The sequence below is a fragment of the Gymnogyps californianus genome, chromosome 1 (genome assembly GCF_018139145.2).
Source record: "Gymnogyps californianus isolate 813 chromosome 1, ASM1813914v2, whole genome shotgun sequence".
In the NCBI taxonomy this organism is placed as follows: Eukaryota; Metazoa; Chordata; class Aves; order Accipitriformes; family Cathartidae; genus Gymnogyps; species Gymnogyps californianus.
Window position 1 is genome coordinate 132,578,260 of NC_059471.1, and position 18,492 is coordinate 132,596,751.

General features: G+C 51.0%; 2 protein-coding genes across 3 annotated transcripts; both read left to right on the forward strand.

Annotated features, from left to right (window-relative positions):
- The first annotated feature begins 47 nt into the window (after positions 1-47).
- C1H12orf57 (chromosome 1 C12orf57 homolog) lies at positions 48-956 on the forward strand. Of its 2 annotated transcripts, none has more exons than XM_050908666.1 (3): positions 48-115; positions 188-277; positions 457-956. In XM_050908666.1, the coding sequence occupies exons 1-3, from the start codon at positions 67-69 to the stop codon at positions 603-605; spliced, it is 288 nt and encodes a 95-aa protein (XP_050764623.1). In that variant the 5' UTR covers positions 48-66; the 3' UTR covers positions 606-956. The 2 variants fall into 2 exon arrangements, with proteins under 2 accessions (XP_050764623.1, XP_050764617.1); XM_050908660.1 differs by having other exon boundaries at positions 188-364; positions 457-954.
- On the forward strand, positions 799-17,154 carry PTPN6 (protein tyrosine phosphatase non-receptor type 6). Its single transcript, XM_050908650.1, is given in 19 exon segments — positions 799-822; positions 825-861; positions 1,680-1,686; positions 1,834-1,853; positions 2,154-2,229; positions 7,532-7,654; positions 7,962-8,156; positions 11,339-11,561; positions 12,274-12,390; positions 12,557-12,670; positions 13,083-13,179; positions 13,596-13,675; positions 13,760-13,909; positions 14,025-14,156; positions 14,438-14,592; positions 14,890-14,957; positions 15,351-15,502; positions 16,212-16,309; positions 16,425-17,154. Coding segments are annotated over 19 exon segments (1,977 nt in total). The 3' UTR covers positions 16,534-17,154.
- Positions 17,155-18,492: the final 1,338 nt, after the last annotated feature.

Genomic DNA, 18,492 nt, shown 5'->3' on the forward strand with positions numbered 1-18,492 from the left:
GGTGGGGGAGCCGGCGCTCGAGGCTGGTGAGGGGGCAGAGCGGCGGCCGCCCCCTCGCCGGGTGCCATGGCGGCGTCCGCGCAGGCCGCGGCGCTGAGCGCGGAACAGGCTAAGGGTGAGTGCGGGAGGGGCGGCGGGTGGCCCGGGCGCCCGGGCAGGCTGGCAGCAGTGTCCCCGTCTCCCGTAGCGGTGCTGGCGGAGGTGATCAAGGCTTTCGGGGCGCCCGAGAACGCGCAGCGCATGGAGGAGGCTCGGGACAACGCCTGCAACGACATGGGCAAGATGCTGCAGTTCCTCCTGCCCGTGGCCACCCAGATCCAGCAGGACGTGATCAAAGCCTACGGCTTCAGCAACGACGGCGAAGGTGGGTTGTCCCCCGCCGGGCGGGGAGCTCCAGGCCCGCCGAGGGGGAGGCGGCGACGGGCGGGTACCTCCTTCCCACCCCTTTTCTTGCAGGGGTCCTGAAGTTCGCCCGGCTGATCAAGTCCTACGAGTCGCAGGACCCGGAGATCGCCAGCATGTCGGGCAAGCTCAAGGCCATGTTCCTGCCGCCCATGACGCTGCCGCCGCACGGGGCCGGGACCGGCGGAGTGGCAGCTTCCTGAGGCCGTGGACCTCTCCTGCCCCGCCGGGTCGCGGTGCTCTGGCTGGTGCCCTCCTTCCAAGGTGCGGGTCCCATCAGCCCCGGGAACGGAGCGCTTGAGCAAGGGAGACGCTGACCTGAAAGGAACAGGATGCTTTGTGCCTGCTTGCGCATCTGCTCGTGAATAAAAAATGTCTTGAAAATGCCCTTGTTTTATGAATGAACGTGAGCTCAGCAGTGCTCCTCAGGCACAGATGCTTCTCCCTGGTGCAGAGGCAGTTACAGCAGTGCCCGCCTCATGCCTGATGAAACCTGTGCTAGTGTTTTGAGGGGCCCAGTATGTACCAAGTTCTGCAAAAAGGTAATTGTTTATGCAAGCCTTAGAGTGAAGCCCTAGGACTTGATCTCAAAGTGACGTCTTTTTTTTTTTAACGTTTCAGAGGTGCTAAGCCCTGCCTAAGAGCAAGCATTTACAAATGTGCTATTTGAAACATACTAGGTAATGTGTCCCTAAACACGATCTAGTGCTGTTCAGCAGGTGCCGTAAATGCCACTGAGACTCCTGTCCCCAGCAGGGTCGGTGCAGCTAACTCACTCCTACCGCCAGTGCCTGTGGCTGCATTGTTTTCTGGCTGAATGTGCAATCAATCATCAAACACGTTAGCCCTAACGAAAAAGGCAGCAGAGAGATGCAGCAGGGAGCAGCATGGTGTGGGAGGGCTGGGCTTGCACCATTCGGCTGCAGCCTGGATTAGAACAGCGTAAACAACATAAAATTCTATATCTTGCAGCTTTTGTGACTGAAGAGAGAGAAACCTAGCAGAGCAGCCTTGCTCCAGTGTGACATTTTGTGTTTCCGACTTGTTTCCAATGAAGGGACATCAGATACGTCTGCTTGTAGCCTCCTGCCTTGTGTGCCTGTTGCCCTTGGAAGCGTTGAGGTCTTTGGGGAGGGCGATGGGGGCCAGGGTGGCAGGGCTGGGGGTGAAGAAGCCGGGCCTGGGAGAGCAGGGAGCTGCGAGCCAGGTGTGAGAGAGGTGCGTCCGGTTTTGCCTTCGGTGCCTTTCAGTTACAAACCAGGCAGGAATGTAGCCAGCGAGGGCGTGAGCTCAGTGGATAGGAGGCAGGAAGAGCAGTCGGTCCCTTCCGTCTCCATCTGCCTCTCCCAGCTTGGCCTTGGCCTTCCCCCACCCCTCTAATTATTCATTAACTACAGCCCAGGAAGTGCTTTGCAAATGGTGAAAATTAAGCCCTCTGCTTGAGGCCTGCGGTTTGCCTGACCTGGAGCTACCTTCTTCTTAGTCCGCCCAGGAACAGGCGGAGTTCGGGACTGTGCCTGTGCGGATCAGACACAGGTGAGTTACGGGAGGTGCTGCAGCCCCCAAACGCTGCCAGCTGCTCCTCCAGAGCCGTGGCACTCACCGCCATGAGCATCCAGCCCTGTCGGGAAGGTGTGAGTCCACCCCTCCTCTGTCAAGGTCTCTTGATGTCTCTCCCAAGTCCGTCTCAAGATACTGTCTTGATAATTCCAATATTGCTTTATTTTCTTTAGTAGGACCCCCTGGTTAAGGTACTTCCTCCACCAGCTGCTGTCAGCCCCCCGTCAGTGGGGATCTGAGAGTCAAGATCCTGATGCCATCCTGTGGGTGAGTGCTGTGAATGCTAGTTAGGGGAAGAAAACAAGAGTTGTTGGTGAGAAAAATAAAAATACTGGCAGTAGGAATCGGGCACAGAAGGGAAAAAACCCACCTTCTAATAGGAGCTACAGGATAGCCGGAGGACTGGAGTTCACAGTGTTTTAGGTTGTTATTGCTGTTACCATTGCTCCTCCTTACTTTGATAAAAGAGCAAGCAGGGTTTGCCATGCCCGGTCCGCTACAGTTGCTCTGCCAGCCCCACAGCTGCAGCATCTCTGAATGTTTTTGTACAGAGTGAGGTCAGGTGGTTGACCTTTTAAATCCCGGTTATTTCTTGATTCGCTATAGTCTTTCTAGCCCTTTATGGAACAGCAGGATGTAAAAATCTTCATGGTCAGTCCAAATGGGTGCTCTGCTCTGGAGACTGCAGTGGCATGGTGTAAGGAAATGGGATTCGCACTAGCATTACTCTATGGTAAGGGTCTGGGCAACCACAGTGGTCCAGCACTGTCCTGGGGTCCCATGGCCTGACAGAGAGCATCTGGCTTGGGCAAGTCACAGGAAGATGGGCCATCTGCCCACTCCCCAAGCCCAGATGGCCTTCACTCTGCACTAACAACTGAACTACAATGCAGTTCTGTGCAGAACAGCAAAACCTCCTGTCTAAAATCATCTCAGTGCTGAGAATAAGGAGTAACAAATGCAATGTTGATTCTCAAAAAGGGCTCCAAATGAGATCCCCCAAATGCGAGGGAAGCACAGAGCAATAAAGTTGATACCTGGGCAAGAAAATAGACAGTATAATGGAGAAAGCAATGAGTGTGATACTAAAGAACGAGTCAGCATCTGCTTTTGTAAAGGCAAATCCCGTCTTGTAAAACTGGAGTCTTTTGAGGGACTTAGCAAGCTTGTGGATAAGGCACGTCTGGCTGATACAGTTTCCTTAGATTTCCAAAATATTATTTGACAAGATTTTCTCATCAAAGTCTTTAAATAAAGCTAAAGTCATGGCATAAGAAAGAAGATGAAGTTTTTCTTGGGTAGAGAATTAGCAGAAAATAGGAAATGGAAGATAGGAATAAATATCCAGTTTTTGCAGCAAAGGTAAGTCATCAGTGGTCAGATCACAGGGGCCTAACCTGAAATACCCGCTGTTCGGTATATTCCGAAATGACCTGGAAATAGAACTTGGTGAGGTGAGAAAATTGGCTGATGGTAGAAAGTTATTTGGGATAACAGAGTGGGAGTTGACTGTGAATAATTGCAGAAGGACCTTATGATAGTGAATGAGTGGGCAACAGAACAGCAGATGAAATTCCATATAGGCATATGTAAAACAATGTTCATGCAGAAAAATAATTCAAAATGTACATATAAAAGAATGAACTGTGAACTAATCGTAACCTCTCTGGAGTAAGACTGTGATCGTATGTAAGTCCATGCAATTGTTAGCTTAATGCTCGGTTGTGGAGAACAAATAGCAGAAATCATCACTGTCTTTGTATATGTCCATGAGTCACCAGCATCTTGAACACTGATGTTCAAGTTCTGTGCCACCCTTCACTATTGTCTCTCAAACAATACACCAGAGTTGGAGACATCTCAGAGAGGGACAGCAAAGATGATCAGAGGTGTAGAATAGTTCTGTACAAAGAACACCTTAATAGGGTTGGAGTCTTGAGCCTGGCAAAGAGCTGAGGAAGGATATGGATGTTACAGGTCTGTATCATGAGCAGCTTGAAAGAGGTGGATAGGAATCAGGAATCAGTCATTGATTTTTCTCTCTTTACGACAACTAGATGTTAATAAAAATGAGGCAGGGAGCAGGTTATAAGCAAGCCAAAGGAGGGGGTGTTTCTGTAGCTGAGCAGTGGAACTTCTTGCCAAAGGATGCTAAATTTGTTATGGATTTGACAGTTGACTCTACAAGTAGCTGCAAATACAGGCTTAGGGAGTACAGGGGGGAAAGAAACGCTATACATAACCTCTTCCTCTACTTTTCCTTTGACAACCATTTTGACCTCTGGATCACCTAGGCCAAGCCCCGGCTCACAGCAGAGCTAACCCCAAAGCTAGATCAGGTTGCTCAGGGCCTTGCTCAGGTGAGTCCTGAACACCTCCAAGAGTGGAGATTCCCCAGCCTCTCTGGGGACCTGTGGCAATTGCTGAACCACCCTTGGGGGGGAGTGCATGTGTAATTTTTCCTGATATCTAATCAGAATTTCCCTTGCTGCAAGTTATGCCTGTTGCCTCTTGTCCTTTTGCTGTGTCCCACAAAGAAGAATCTGTCTCATTGTCTCTAAAACCCTCAGTCACCTTTTAGGTAGTCTCAGACAGCTGTTAAATCCCTCCTTAAGCATCTTTTCTCCAAGGTGAACAAACCCAGGTTCCTCTGCCTCTACTGTGCTCCAGGCTCTTCACTGCCTTAGTGGCCTTATGCTGGATTCTGTCCAGTTTCTCAGTGTCTTTTCTACAGCAGTCCAGATGTGGGTGTCTCTTAATTAGCTATTTCATTTATCTTCTCCTCTGAATTTGTTCCTGTGCTAGCTGTGGCTTGGCTCCACAAAGGATTTACAAGATGAGGTTCTACCACCTGTGTTGTACTGAAAGCCAAACAACAGCATAGGAGTAGTCTCTTTGCTGAAATCTCTTGACCTGTTAATTATATTAAGAAAATATTTTAGTGGCTCAGTTATAGTCTGCTGTTCCATGCTGCAACCATTTGGGAGAGCAACCTTCCAAGATACCAACCAAATGCTTCTCTACTGTGATATTTCCTTTCCTTACCAGCAGGAGCTCCTACCTGGTAGTTTTTAATGAGATGGCCCAGATCAAAGACACCAAGGCAGCTGCGTGCATCCAGTCCTTTCCTAAGCTGAAAGCAACCAGAAGTATAAATTCATCCTGTAAATTATGTGATTTGGGATTTGTATCCACACAAATACTGACATGTGGGTTACACTGCACCCCGTGGCTTGTCCTACTGGAGGATACTGAATTACATCGGTTTAGTGCTAACTCACCCTTTCTATTCTGATCTGGGCTCTTTCCTACCTTGTTCTTTCCCTGTTCCCCTGTGTCCCACTAATGTTCTCTTCCTCAGACAAATTTTCTCCTTCAGCCAGTTCATAAGGCATAGGGATGCCTAGGTTTTATTTTTTGTCTGCTGTGGCTTCATATCAACCCTGCATAATCTAATATTCTTTTGATATCAGGAATTCTCTTTTGGGACTTCTGCCCAGAAGTTCCTGTCATTTCTCTCCTACCACTAAACTATATTTCTTTCCTGTGCCAGTGCTAGACTGGCTCTGATTTAGGTGCAGTCTTTTAGGTGCAACTTTTACAACTTTGTGTAGAAGAAGTTGTTCCCTTGAGCCACAGGTCTCTGTGCCTTTAAAGTCTCCTTTTTTTTTTAATATCAGTTTTAAGTCAGTACAGCTGGATCCCTGCAGCTCACCACATCCCTGCTTATCATGTGTGTGAAACTAGAAGCATTTCAAAGGAAGCTGTTGTAGGTGCCTGGGCTGCCTTTCTAGCAATGAAGTTTAGCTTCCCACTCAACTCTCCCGTACTTCCCTTTGTTGTTAGTTTCTGTCTTGGCCACGAGTTTTGTCTCGGTCATTTCTAGCAGCCTGTTCAGCTTTTTGCAGGATTTCCCAGTCTGGTGGTATGCAGGGAAGTCTGCAGCTGCTGAGACTTGAAATGAGCAAGTCTCTTGCTGTTCCTGCTGCCCACGCTACCACACAGGGTAGCTGAGATGGCCCCAGGGAAAAGTCAGGCTCCTTTGCTAGCCGAATTGCCATCTTTGGCCACTGCTTATCTCCCCATTCTTTCATGAGACCTGCTTGAAAGACCACTTGAAACCAGTGCTATGGAACAGGGCAGTCATGGGCTGTAGCTGGAAATGGCTAGGTAGCTGGAAATGGCTAGTTTTCCTTCTTTGTATCTAGCTGTCCAGGTTGACAGCTTTGGCCTCAGTATGCCGTACTGGGATCTTGAAGGTCCTAGGCTAAGCTCTCTTGGTGCTGCGTGGGCCCACTGTAGGTAGTAGCTGTTTGTCCTGCTCTCTGCCTGCTTTTCTGGGCAGCTTCAGCACCACCTCCCACCCCATCCCTTTCGAGTTACCACTGCTCGTGTCAGCCACATCCCCCAGCAGGCTGTTTTCAGGAAGGCAGTGCTGTGCTTGGAGTGCTAGCCTGGACCTCAAAGTCTGCAGCTCTGGGTTTGCACAGATTCGCCCTGTGGCTGTACAGAGCACGTAGGATATTCACCCGCCTAGAAGGTTCATCAGCAAGCTGGAGTATGGAGGTTTCAGCTGGGTAGCAGAGGGCAGCGCAGCGGAGCCAAGCTGTGTGGCTGGGCAGTCATAACCTGCAGTAGGGTGCTTCATTGCTCAATGTATGCTAGCATGTGCTGCCGGCTTCAGCCTTGCAGGTGTGTGGGTGACCCCAGGCAGCTGTGGTCCCCTTGGCACCACAGCAAATGCTTGGGGGTGGGGAGCACTCACGTCTCTCGCTGGCCTTTTGGGGAAGAAGGGGAACAGAGGACGTGCAGAACTGAATTTTGTGAGCACGGCCGGGACCCAAGATGCACTCGTAGCGTCCGTCCTGGTGTGAAAAAAGACAGGGACCCAAGAATAACAGGGGGGATGGGGAGGAAAGACACAAAAGGAGAAGCAGAAGTGTGTGCAAAGCAGCTCGGGGCTGGGGAGCTGATGGCTCAGAGCGCTTCCTGTTCCTGGAGCCGCGCGTGCCCAGCTGCGCATGGGCTTGTGCCTGCCTGTGCCCAACAGCACTGCGCAGAGGGCCAGAGATCAAGGCACGTATCCAGAAACAGGTGGACGGAGAGGGTCTGAATGGACTGACGGTAGATGCCGGGAGAGATACATGGCCAGCTCCCAAGAGGCGCAGAAACAGCTTGGTGTTGGGTGCTCCAGCAAAGACCGCCGACTTCCCTTTTCTCGCCAGCGCAAACTGATTTTTCCTCTGTGTTTTTTGAGTTGCTTTGGTGGTAGCCACTTGGCCCCCTCTTTTGCCCTCCACGATGGTGAGGTAAGAGGGGCTGAGAAGTGTGTGTGTGTAAGGAGGGGGACCAGGGAAGTAGGACAGATCAGAGCGGGGATCATCCACCTCAGTGGAAACCTTTCATAGGCTGGGGGAGGTATCAGGTAGGAAGGGATGCTGCTGCTGGCTGTCACCCATATGGGTATCTCTAGGGATGCTGACCGGGGACCGTTCTTCACTGTACAAGTCTCCACAATAGTGCCTGGCCTTTTTTATTCACTTGGTCTTGTTTTTATCTCCTCTGCTAGGTGGTTTCACCGTGACCTGAGTGGGCTGGAAGCCGAAGCCTTACTGAAGGGACGAGGTGTCCATGGGAGCTTTCTGGCCAGACCCAGTCGGAAGAATCAGGGGGATTTTTCTCTTTCAGTCCGGTAAGTAGCTTGGACCCCAACTTCTGTCTTTCCAGGGTTATATACATAGAATGCTTAGATCCTTACATGTCTTGTGGCATCTTCTTCATCCTATCCTTATTCCTTTGAGTTCTTTCCAAGCTGTAAAAGGATCCAAGCTTCCCAGCATCTTCTAGACCCTCCCTCAAGTTGCCCCAGGAACTTCTCTTTCCAGTCATCTCCTTTCACTGGGATGGTTTGCTCTGGCTCCATGGCAGGAGGTAACACAGAACATTTTCTGCCTCTTTTCCGACTGCCTCACTGGACTGCTCTGTGCATCATCCCACAGGGTTGGTGACCAGGTAACCCACATCCGCATCCAGAATACTGGAGATTTCTATGACCTGTATGGAGGGGAGAAGTTTGCCACCTTGTCGGAACTGGTGGAGTACTACACGCAGCAACAGGGCTCACTGCAGGACAAAGATGGAACCATCATCGACTTGCGATACCCGCTCAACTGTTCTGACCCCACTACAGAGAGGTACGGAGAAAGCAAAGCAGCTGGCATGTCTGTGATGAGACCTCCTCTGTGTTTCATGGCCTTCTTTCTGTCCTGCCTGCATGCCCAGAGCAAACCCTGCAAAAAGAGTCTCCTGCCTCCCATAGCCTCCTGTGCTTCCACGGGGGCAGCATCCCCAGGAATAGCTGGACGTACCTTGACCCATCACAGCAGACCTAATAGGGCTCTATTTTTACTTTTGGTTTCCAGTTGCCTTTGCTATTTATATACTGTTCCTAAAAGCAAAGGTTGTGGCGTTAGTTAATGGGTCTGCAGCAGTCCATACAGCGACATGTTATGTGGAAGCCCTTAGTCTTGCCCCAAACCTCCTTGGTTACTCCGGGCCTGGGTGACTCACGTAGCTGAGAGCAGGACCATGTTCCCCTGCTATTCCTAGCTTGCTTAGTCTCCTTCCTGTCCCTGCTTTGCATATGTCTCTGACACCAAGTTCCTAAATCAAATCAGGTGGTTTTGCCCTTGCATTGTGCTTTCAGGCTCTTTGATGCAGCTCGGGGAGCAGTCGCGCGGTGCTCTGGGGCGGACGGGTCCTCCTTGCGCACCTGGAGACAGGGAGCAAAGATGCTCTGGGTGAAGCGCCTGGGGACACCCCTGCTTACTCTGGGGTCAGGCTGCAGAGGGGCCAGCGTCTGCCTGCCGGCTGTCCTCTCCACTCGAGGCCGTTGGGTTGTGGCCCTGCAGTTTCCTCCCTTCCTCCCTGCGGTTGGAAACTTCTCCCCCCCCAGGCTCTTACGAAAGCTCCTCTCACTCTCTCCCCAAGTGATTTTCCATCACGTGGCTTTGAAGAGCTGGGCTCTACTGGGGGAAGGGAGAGGGGAACAGGACCCATTAACCCCTTCCTACCTGTGGAGGGGAGGCCCGGAGACCTCTTTGATGAGCAAAAGGGGTCAGCCATTCCCCGGGGGGCATCTGAGCATTGGCATACGGTGGCTGAACACTTCTTTGGGAGGAGGTTCAGAAATTAGTGGCTGCCATGCAGTGAAAGTCACCAGCTGCTACTTGTAGCACGTGAGGCAAGGATCCACAGAAGTTACTTGCCAAGGCACAATAACTGTCTGCCACATCTTGCTGTCAAAATGGTTCCTAGATGTTGTGTAGAGGAATGTGTTGCTCTGGCCAGATGCAGGGGTGAATGAAGGCCCCCGCTGCTTCTGTGACTGGGGCATGGCCTCCTGAATTCCATTTCAATTCTTGGGAACAGATAGCCCGAACAATATGAAGTTCACCATAGACACCAGTACCACCCCAGGCCTCCACTGTTAGCTGTGGGCAGCACATGGGCAGCAAACCTGCTCCTACAGCTCTAACCACACTGGCTCGTCTACTGAGCATCAGCCTGGCCTTGACGGCAGCGCGCCCAGTGACGTACGGAGCTGGTGCTTGTTGCGGTACCTGCAACGAGCGGGAGCAGGGAGGGGCGTTGCAAGTCGGTCTGATGCAACAGCTACCTGCTTTTGAAATGCTCTTCACCGGGGGAGATGGCCAAAATGGCTGTGTCTCCAGCTGCTGAGGCAGCTCTGTGGAAGCAGGACAGAGCTGCAGTGAACATGGCCTTCAGCTGGCACAGCAGCTGTGCTGCAAAGGCCCCTGAACGCAGAGCCCAGCACATGGCTCCAGCTGGAGAAGGGGATGTCCCAGGACCAGAGGGGCCTGTTTGAACCATACCCATCCCTGCTGGAGGAGAAGGGCCCAAATCCCCTCCCTGACACCGAGCTGGGAAGGGGTGAAGGGGCTGGGGCAGGAGCACCAGGGCTGTGGTGGCCCTTGTGCTGAGATGGGTTCAGACCCAGCAGAGGCTCCACCAGAAAATGGGAGGAGTGGGATGATTCAGAGCATTTCCCAGTGCCCAGAGCACCTCACAGCTCTCAACTTTCTATAATTTGGATCTCTAGCTCCAGCTTCCAAGCGAGTTTTGTGGAAGCAGGACAGAGCTGCAGTGAATATGGCCCTCCACATCTTTACTTGGCAGCTCAGCAGTGCCCCCCAGGACCTTCTGGTGTGGTCCAAAGAGACTGTGGAGCTTGGGACGGGCATGAGAAACTAGAGGATCTGCACAGAGACAACCTGCGTCACATCTGGAGGTTCTGCAGGGCCAAGAGCCCTGCAGCAGGAGGAGAGGCCAGGGTTGTCCCATCTCCCAGCCTGCTTCTGGTGACCATCGCTTGCACCCACACCGCACAGCGCAGTGAGATCCCACCAGGCAGGCACACACCCCACCAGAGACCTTTGTAGGTGGGAAGGGGCTTGGCAGCAGCTGTGCCATTTGCACCAGCTGTGCCATCTGCACCACATGCTGCACCACCCAGGACTGCACCCTGGGTCCAGTCCTGCAGCAAGGCAGAGAGCACCTTGGTCAAATGGGGACGCTCCTCACCTTGTGCTGAGAGGAGAGAAGGAGCTGCTGACTGGGTGTTTGCATTGAGGACAGGAACATGCACGTGGATCAATGACAGTGATAAGTACCAGGAGCAGAATACGGGCTCCAGGTGGCTCCTGGTGTTCACTCCCACAGCTAGGCTGATTGCTGCAGTGTGATGTGCCCAGAGAATAAGAATTATCCTTTGATTGAAGAGGTGATTGAGTTTCAGAAGGAGGGATTGCTCGGATGGTTCTTTAATGATCTGATCTCAACACAGCCATCTGGGTACTGCTAAATCCGATGGGAGAGTTTCTGACTCACTGGGGGTTTATTTTTTTTCCCTGGTGTTTGAGTTTCCAAAGCACCTTGCAGCAGTAAGGCTAGAATCCCAATAATGCTGGGAGGTGCTGAAACCCACGGACTACCCTCCCCCAAATGGTCTTCAAGCCAGCAAGCATTGTTTACCTGTGCTTGTGTGTATCACACAACTGGATCACACTTGGTGCTTTCCCACTGCATCCTCTGGTACCAGAATTCTGCTCCCCGGGTCCCTTCTACCTCCACCTCATCCCTTGCCCTTTCCTTTTCTTCCCAGCTCTCTTATTGCTTTCTCTCATCTGCTTTTCCCAAGATCCTGCTCCTCCCTTGGTTTCCTCCCCTCTGTCTCCCCTTTCCTTTCTTCCTCCCTCACCCTTCCCCAGTGTTGCTGTCCTTCACTCATCAGCTCAAGGGCATCCACTTACCTGCATCTCCACCTCTCTTCTGACCCTCTCTTGGTTTTTCCTAGGTGGTACCATGGGCATCTGTCAGGCTCTGCAGCTGAGTCTCTTCTCCAGGCCAAAGCCACCCCTTGGACCTTCTTGGTGCGGGAGAGCCTCAGCAAACCTGGGGATTTTGTCTTGTCTGTCCTCACTGACCAGCTTAAACCTGGGTCTGATGCTCCACCAGCTGGGGCAACCAGTACCTCTGGGGCCCGGCTCAAAGTTACGCACATCAAGATCATGTGTGAGGTGAGCAGTTGGGAGAGCAAAAGGAAAGGGAGTGGAAGGGGTCTCTGCTGATCATGTCCTCAAAAGCATGGGCCCTGTCAGCTTGATTACCACCAGCAGTGTTTCTGAATTTGGATCAAAGTGCTGTCACCTTGCAGGTTCCTTATGTCCTTGCCCCAGCCTGGGTGACCATGGGCAGTGCTGGGTGCTCAGACATGGGAGGAAGCAGGGCTCAGCGTGACCGAGAACTCCAGTACAGGGAGTTTGTGGTGAAAGAGACAGGAGGATTCACAATCTAATTACAGTTCATCAAAAGAGTTAAAAGCTCTTGGAGGAGGAGGAGGAGGGGCATCTGCAAGGCCTCCATGCTTAGTCTGAAGGATGTTACCAACCTGGCTGCCACAAGTTCTCGTATTTCTTTCATGTGGGATGACGCAGAGAGTGGAGGGAGATTTCAAGGACAGAAAGCAACTGACCTTAAAAGAGAGCTGAGGGCAATATGCCTTCTCTGGGCTTCCATCCACTGAGAACAGGAGTCAGTTCACCATGCTATGAACTTAGTGTTCTCAGGGCAAACTACCATTTGACCTCCCTGCCAGAGGAAATGCTTTTCTAGATGGCACGGGGTGGTGCCTATGGCTTTGCACCCCAGTGTTACCTTTTCCCTGAGCGTTACCGGCTTTGTCTATAGGAATGTTATGAGTGGGATGTTACACATTCTTCCTCCATTTAGACTGGACGCTACACAGTTGGAGGTGCTGAAATGTTTGACAGCTTGGCAGATCTGGTGGAGCACTTCAAGAAGACTGGAATTGAGGAGGTATCTGGCTCCTTTGTGTACCTGAAGCAGGTAAATCCTGTTCCCTCTGTTTCTTAGCAATCCTGTGGAGGGACGCACTTGCTGTTTGTTTTTGCTATGTGTCCCTCTCCTCCTTTCTTCACAGCACACAGAGGAGACTTTGCTCTCCAGCAGCGTCTCTCTCTCATGCCAACCCATTGTGTTTTCCCATCCCCAGCCCTACTATGCTACAAGGGTGAATGCTGCTGACATTGAGAATAGAGTGCAGGAACTGAACAAGAAAAGTCTATCTGAGGAGACATCCAAGGCTGGATTCTGGGAGGAATTTGATGTAAGAAACTGCTGGGGGACATTATTCTGGCTTTTTGGGAAGTCTCTGTGCACCACCTCATTCTCCATCTTTCATTTCTTCCTGGACACAAACTTCTCAGGTGCCTTGTAAATTCTTGTCAATTTATCTCTGAAAGAAGTCTCTGTTTGGAACCTGTTCCTCTGGGGAGTGAGTGTCATCTTTAAGTGAACCCGGTGAGGTAGAAATGTGCTTTTTCATGGTTGGAAGAATGAGTCATCAAGACAGTAAGGGCACGAACCTTGGACTTTTCAAGTCCAGGTTTGCTTTTCACTTCTCTGCTCCCCCACAAGCATGCCCATGTGTCCCCAGAGTCACCATTGTTTCTCTGAGTGCCCATCTCCCCTGTCATACATTGTGACCTTGCCATGACTATTCTTTCTTCTGCTCTCAGAGTCTGCAAAAACAGGAAGCCAAGCAGCTGTTTGACCGTCATGAGGGTCAGAGACCTGAAAACAAGAGCAAGAACCGATACAAGAACATCTTGCCCTGTGAGTCTTGCTTCTCCACTATAAAAAAACCCCAGATAGACACAGACAGGCAAGGAAGACCTGTCCGAGTCATCCCTGGCCCTGCCTCAGCCTGCTCTATGCTCCAGAGCGGGTTACAAGGTGTGCAGCATTGAGGATTTAAGAGCTGATGAGAGAGGTCACAGCCTTTTCATGTCCTTGAAGGAAGGAGGGAGGGTTGCATCAGACTCATTAGCTTCTGATGGTCCATCATAGGGGTAGAGAGATGGGAGGACGGGGTGAGATTGGTCTGACCCCAGAGAAGGAGAGGTGAAAGTATGGGGCACACTGCATGCACCAGGTAGCATGAATGAGGTGGCGTGGGGCAGTGAAGGAGCTTCATGTGGCTGGGCACAGAGTGTCTCATTGCTCTGGTTATTCTTGCACTGCATCCTCAGTTGATCACTCCAGAGTCATCCTCCAAGGAAGAGACCCAAATATACCTGGATCTGACTATATCAATGCCAACTATGTCAAGGTGAGACTCTTGAAAGGTGGCTGTATGCCCAAAATGGGGGAAGGCCTCCTGCAGCCCTCCTGATCTTCCCCTGTCCACACTCAGAACAACCTGATCAGCCCAGATGAGTGCACTAAGACCTACATCGCTAGCCAGGGTTGCCTGGATGCCACTGTCAATGACTTCTGGCAAATGGTGTGGCAGGAGAACACGCGCATTATTGTGATGACTACACGGGAGGTAGAAAAAGGGCGGGTAAGTAGCATTTTGTAGGTGTCTCAGAGCTGCCCTCTTTTCCCCTTCAACCACTGCTCTGCTTTTTCTCTCCTGCCTTCTGCCTGTCCTCACCCTGCCCTCTCTGCCCACACAGAACAAATGTGTGCCTTACTGGCCAGAGGTGGGCAGCACGAAGGAATACGGTCCCTACCTTGTGGAGAACACTGGGGAGCACGATGCATTGGAGTACAAACTCCGGCACCTCTGTGTGTGTCCGATGGATAACGTGAGTGTGCCTGGTCGAGGGCTGTCATCGAGCCTGTGGGTCTAACAGTCACTGTACGTCTAAGGCTGGAAACTGCTGGGTGCTGTGGTGATGCTGCTGTTGTATCATTCTTGGGGTTGCTGTTCCCACCTGGTTTGGGCTGGAATCACACTGGTGGAATCACCAAGAAGTGCGCAGGAGACAGAGATTCCCTCTGGCTTCAGACCCACCTCTCCCTGGGACAGAGGCCAGGGATAGGACTGGGTTGCAGTTTTACCAGTGGGGTGTTTTGTTATTATCAGGGTAAGGCTGTGCGTGAGATCTGGCACTACCAGTACCTGAGCTGGCCTGACCATGGTGTACCCAGTGAGCCAGGAGGAGTGCTCAGCTTCCTCGACCAAATAAACCAGAAGCAAGAGAGCATCCCAGATGCAGGGCCTATTCTGGTGCATTGCAGGTTGGTACAGAGGCTGGGGTTTGAAGCATTCTCCATCCCTTATCTCGGGTGAGGTATAGAAAGTCTGTCCTGCTGCACCAGCTGTTCCCCAGGACTTGTGAGTGAAGCATATGCCACCCCCGATATTTGCTTTTTCCTCTGTGATGCCCCCAAACCAAACTCTCTGCCTCTTGAATCTGTGACTCTTTTGTGGCATTGCTGAACAGCTGCTACAAGTGCTGCAACCTTCCCCAGAAGCAGCTGCATTTTGTTTCAGGAGCTGTATTGCTCTGACCTCTGCTTGTCCTCTCCTTGCAGTGCTGGGATTGGCCGCACTGGGACTATCATCGTCATTGATATGATAGTGGAAACAATCTCCACCAAGGGTAAGAGGACCCCAAAGTATCTTGAAGTGAACTGGCCTACCCAGTAGGGCTGTGCCCTTAAGTTCAGCTGCAAAGGGGTGAAAACTATTAGTGGGAGAGATCCTGCCACAGCCCTGAGAAGGTCGTGCTGTCCTTGCTATGTGGCAGCTGCTGGATCTCTGCACCCTATCTACTTGCTGTGGCTTCAGCCTTCCCTGAGCTTGGGCTCTTCCTTCAGGGCCAGACTTGAAAGATGCTGAGCAGGACGGAGGGATAGGAGGTCCATACAGGAGTAAAGAGTATGGAGGGAGGTGGAAACTTCTTGACTGACCTCCACCGTGACTGCTTTTGGTGGAGAATTGGGAGAGGGGGGCAGTGAACATGTCCATAAGCTTTTCTGGTGCCCCTTGCTAGGGTTGGACTGTGACATTGACATCCAGAAGACTATCCAGATGGTGAGGGCCCAACGCTCAGGGATGGTGCAGACGGAGGCCCAGTACAAGTTCATCTACATGGCCATCTGCCAGTTCATAGAGACAACCAAGAAAAAGCTGGAAGTTATCCAGGTGAGAAAGGGGACTCTACTTTCCTGTCCTGTGAGTCTAGGCCCCACCCAAGTGCTCTGTTTCCCAAGCTTTAAGCTAGCACTGGGACCTACATAGACTATGATGGTGCACCAAGATTTGAGTCCCTGTTCCTCTCTTTAAAATTCAGGGGACAACATTAGCAGCTCAAGTACCAACCCCTTCTGAACTGCTAAGCAGCAGTAAGTTTTAATGCAGTTATTTTAACTATGTTCTATATAACGTCTCCACCAAGTGCTGTTTTGTTACAAGCTGAATCTAGGACAGGCAAAGACTTTGCCCTCTCCTTTCCTCTTTGTCTTTCCCATCCTGGTTGTGCAGTTGCAGGATTTTCTCCTACTAGCTGATAAGTGGCATCTTTTATCTCTCCTTGTAGCCTCTGGCAGCATCCAGTAGCTGCTGCTATCTGTTTAATATTCTTTAGCTGACACGTGGCACTCTCAGGCATTCCACTGCCTCCAGAAATTTGTTGTCCCACTGTTCACCCCCGTACAAGATGCATTTGCATCCCTGCTGCTCACCTGTGCGACAGCAGCAGGCAGAGTGCACTGAGCCTGAGGATGTCAGCAATCCACCAACCTCCACTGAGATCCTAGCATGAAGCATGGTTAAACAGCCAGAACTCGTCCATGATGACTCACATGCTTCTCCCAGACCACACTCTTCTCAGCTTGATTTTTCTCTCCTGTAGTCTCAGAAAGGCAAGCCAAATGAGTCTGAGTATGGGAATATTGCCTACCCCCCTGCAGTGAGGAATGTGCACGCCAAGGCTTCACGGAAATCCTCCAAGTAAGAGCTCACCTAAACCAGAGGCCCAGCTATGCCTGCCTCTGGCACTAGTCTCCCTGCTAGCTGGCTTTCCCCTCTTGCTCATTTTTTCCCTTGTTTTTCCCGGGTCTTACAGGCAGAAAGAGGAGTCAACGGTTTATGAGAACTTGGGGAAAAAGGAGGAGAAGGTGCGGAAACAGCGCTCCTCAGAGAAGAAGCTGAAAGGCTCACTAAAGAAAAAATAAGCATACATTGCAGGTAGCCCCATGGGGGTTTTGAACCTGGGGGTGCAGGACTGGAGCTTACGTCCAGGCTGGCCTGTCTCACATTCCTCGCTCTTGGACTGGAACTAGGCCTTCCCCTTCTCTTCCACGCTACCTTTCAGTGCCCTGAACCAGCCTGCTTTCCAGCTCAGCTGACCGACTTCATTGCTCCTTGCCTGTGCAGGCCAGAGAAGTCTCCTGCTGCCCCTTCATCATTCATTAACAGGAAAATATCATGCCCCTTCTTTCCCTTGCTCTCTGAGCACTGAGGCCCAAACTCACCTCTGCTGTGTCAGATTCAGCAGACGTCTTGAGCAAGAGCTAAGGAAGCTCTTTACAGGAGCTACATCTCTGCCCACTGCTGTGAGTTAGAGTTTAGCCTGTTAGTGTTCCCTGAAGCCTCAGCTTTCAAAGAATGGAGGTTTTGGCCCATTTCAGCTCAGCTCCTCTGCAATTCAACAGGAAACTTCCTCTTTCCTTAATACCAACCCTCTGCACTACGATTCTTTTTCTATTTGATCCTTTGATTGGATGCTGTAAATACACCAGAATTTGATGTAATCGCCATGTTTTCTCCTTTGTTTGTAAATAAACTTGTATTTGTTTGAATGCTGAGTCCCAAAAGTTTTTTTCTATAGTTTCTCTTTGAGTATAGCTGTACTCCTGGCTTCATTTGCAGCCCTGCAAAGACTTACAAGAATGGCTCTAGCTTAGTTATCATCACTTTCTGCAGCCTTCAGACGCCTGAACAGAAGCTGTGATCAATTACGGTGGCTCCTTGCTGTGAGGCTTGAGTGTTGGTAGTCGTCAGGTAAGTCTGAGCACAGAAAGTTAGCTGTGACAACCTCAGATGCAGGCTTTTGCACTTAAATTTTGGTATTCAGAAAAGTTGTCCTCATGCCCCCAAATCATTACACATTTTGTCATCTGTCTCCTCTGTCTTTGGTGGTATCCAGCCTGAGCTGGAGGGTAAGTCATAACGGCTGCTTCAGCAAACAGTGTAGTGCCTGACTGCTCCTTCCCAGGTGTCACTTGGTAGAAATGAAACTTCATCTTTATGGAGAAGGTAGACCAGAGCATGGCCACATTGTGGCTTCACAGATATTAGTTAGTCACCTACAAGGAGGGGCTAAGGGAGCTGGATTGTTTAGTCTGGTAAAGAGGAGGCTGAGGGGTAAACTACTCTCATCTACCACTACACAGAGGGGTGGTAGGAAGATGATGGTAGTGGCAGATAATAAAACCAGAGGCAATGGCCCCAAACTGCAGCTTGGGAGGTTCAGGTTGAACACTAAGACTGGTTTTATCAGACAGCATTCAAACAGATGCTCAGAGGGGAAACTCTGTCCTTGCAAGTTTTCAGTAATTGAATGGACAAAGCCACAGCTGATCTGACCTAGTGCTGGTAATAGTGCCACTTGCAGCAGCAGCAGGCACTAAAGACCTCCAGAGGTCCCTTCTCACCACTATTTATATCATTCTGTGAGTGCTGGAGAGCATTCCTTAGCGCTGGAGCCTATCCTTGGTGGTGTTAGAATGGGACTTGGCATGGTCTTGCCAGTTAAAACTACGCCCCAGCCTGTCAACCGTACCCAGGAACCATTTGGGAGAATGCTGAGAGAGTCTGGATAAAGCAACAGCTAAAGAGTGCAGACCTGAACCTTTCTGTGGCAGCTGGCTTAGATCACAGAGAAAGTGCTGGGGAATCCTTAATTTACAGGTAGAGGTACTGCTTAGGCTGTGGGCATTTGCTACTCAAAGAAAAAGATGGCTCAGGTGTCCCGGACTAGGACCTGGTTAGAGCTGATGGCAGGAAGAGCTCAGTTCCACTTAGGGAAAAGTCTGAGCTAGGTCACAAAGTGACCTAGGATCCAGACCACGAATGCTTAGAAATGTGGGACAGGGAATTTTGTCTGGTCTGAGCCACATCTAGGCCCTGTG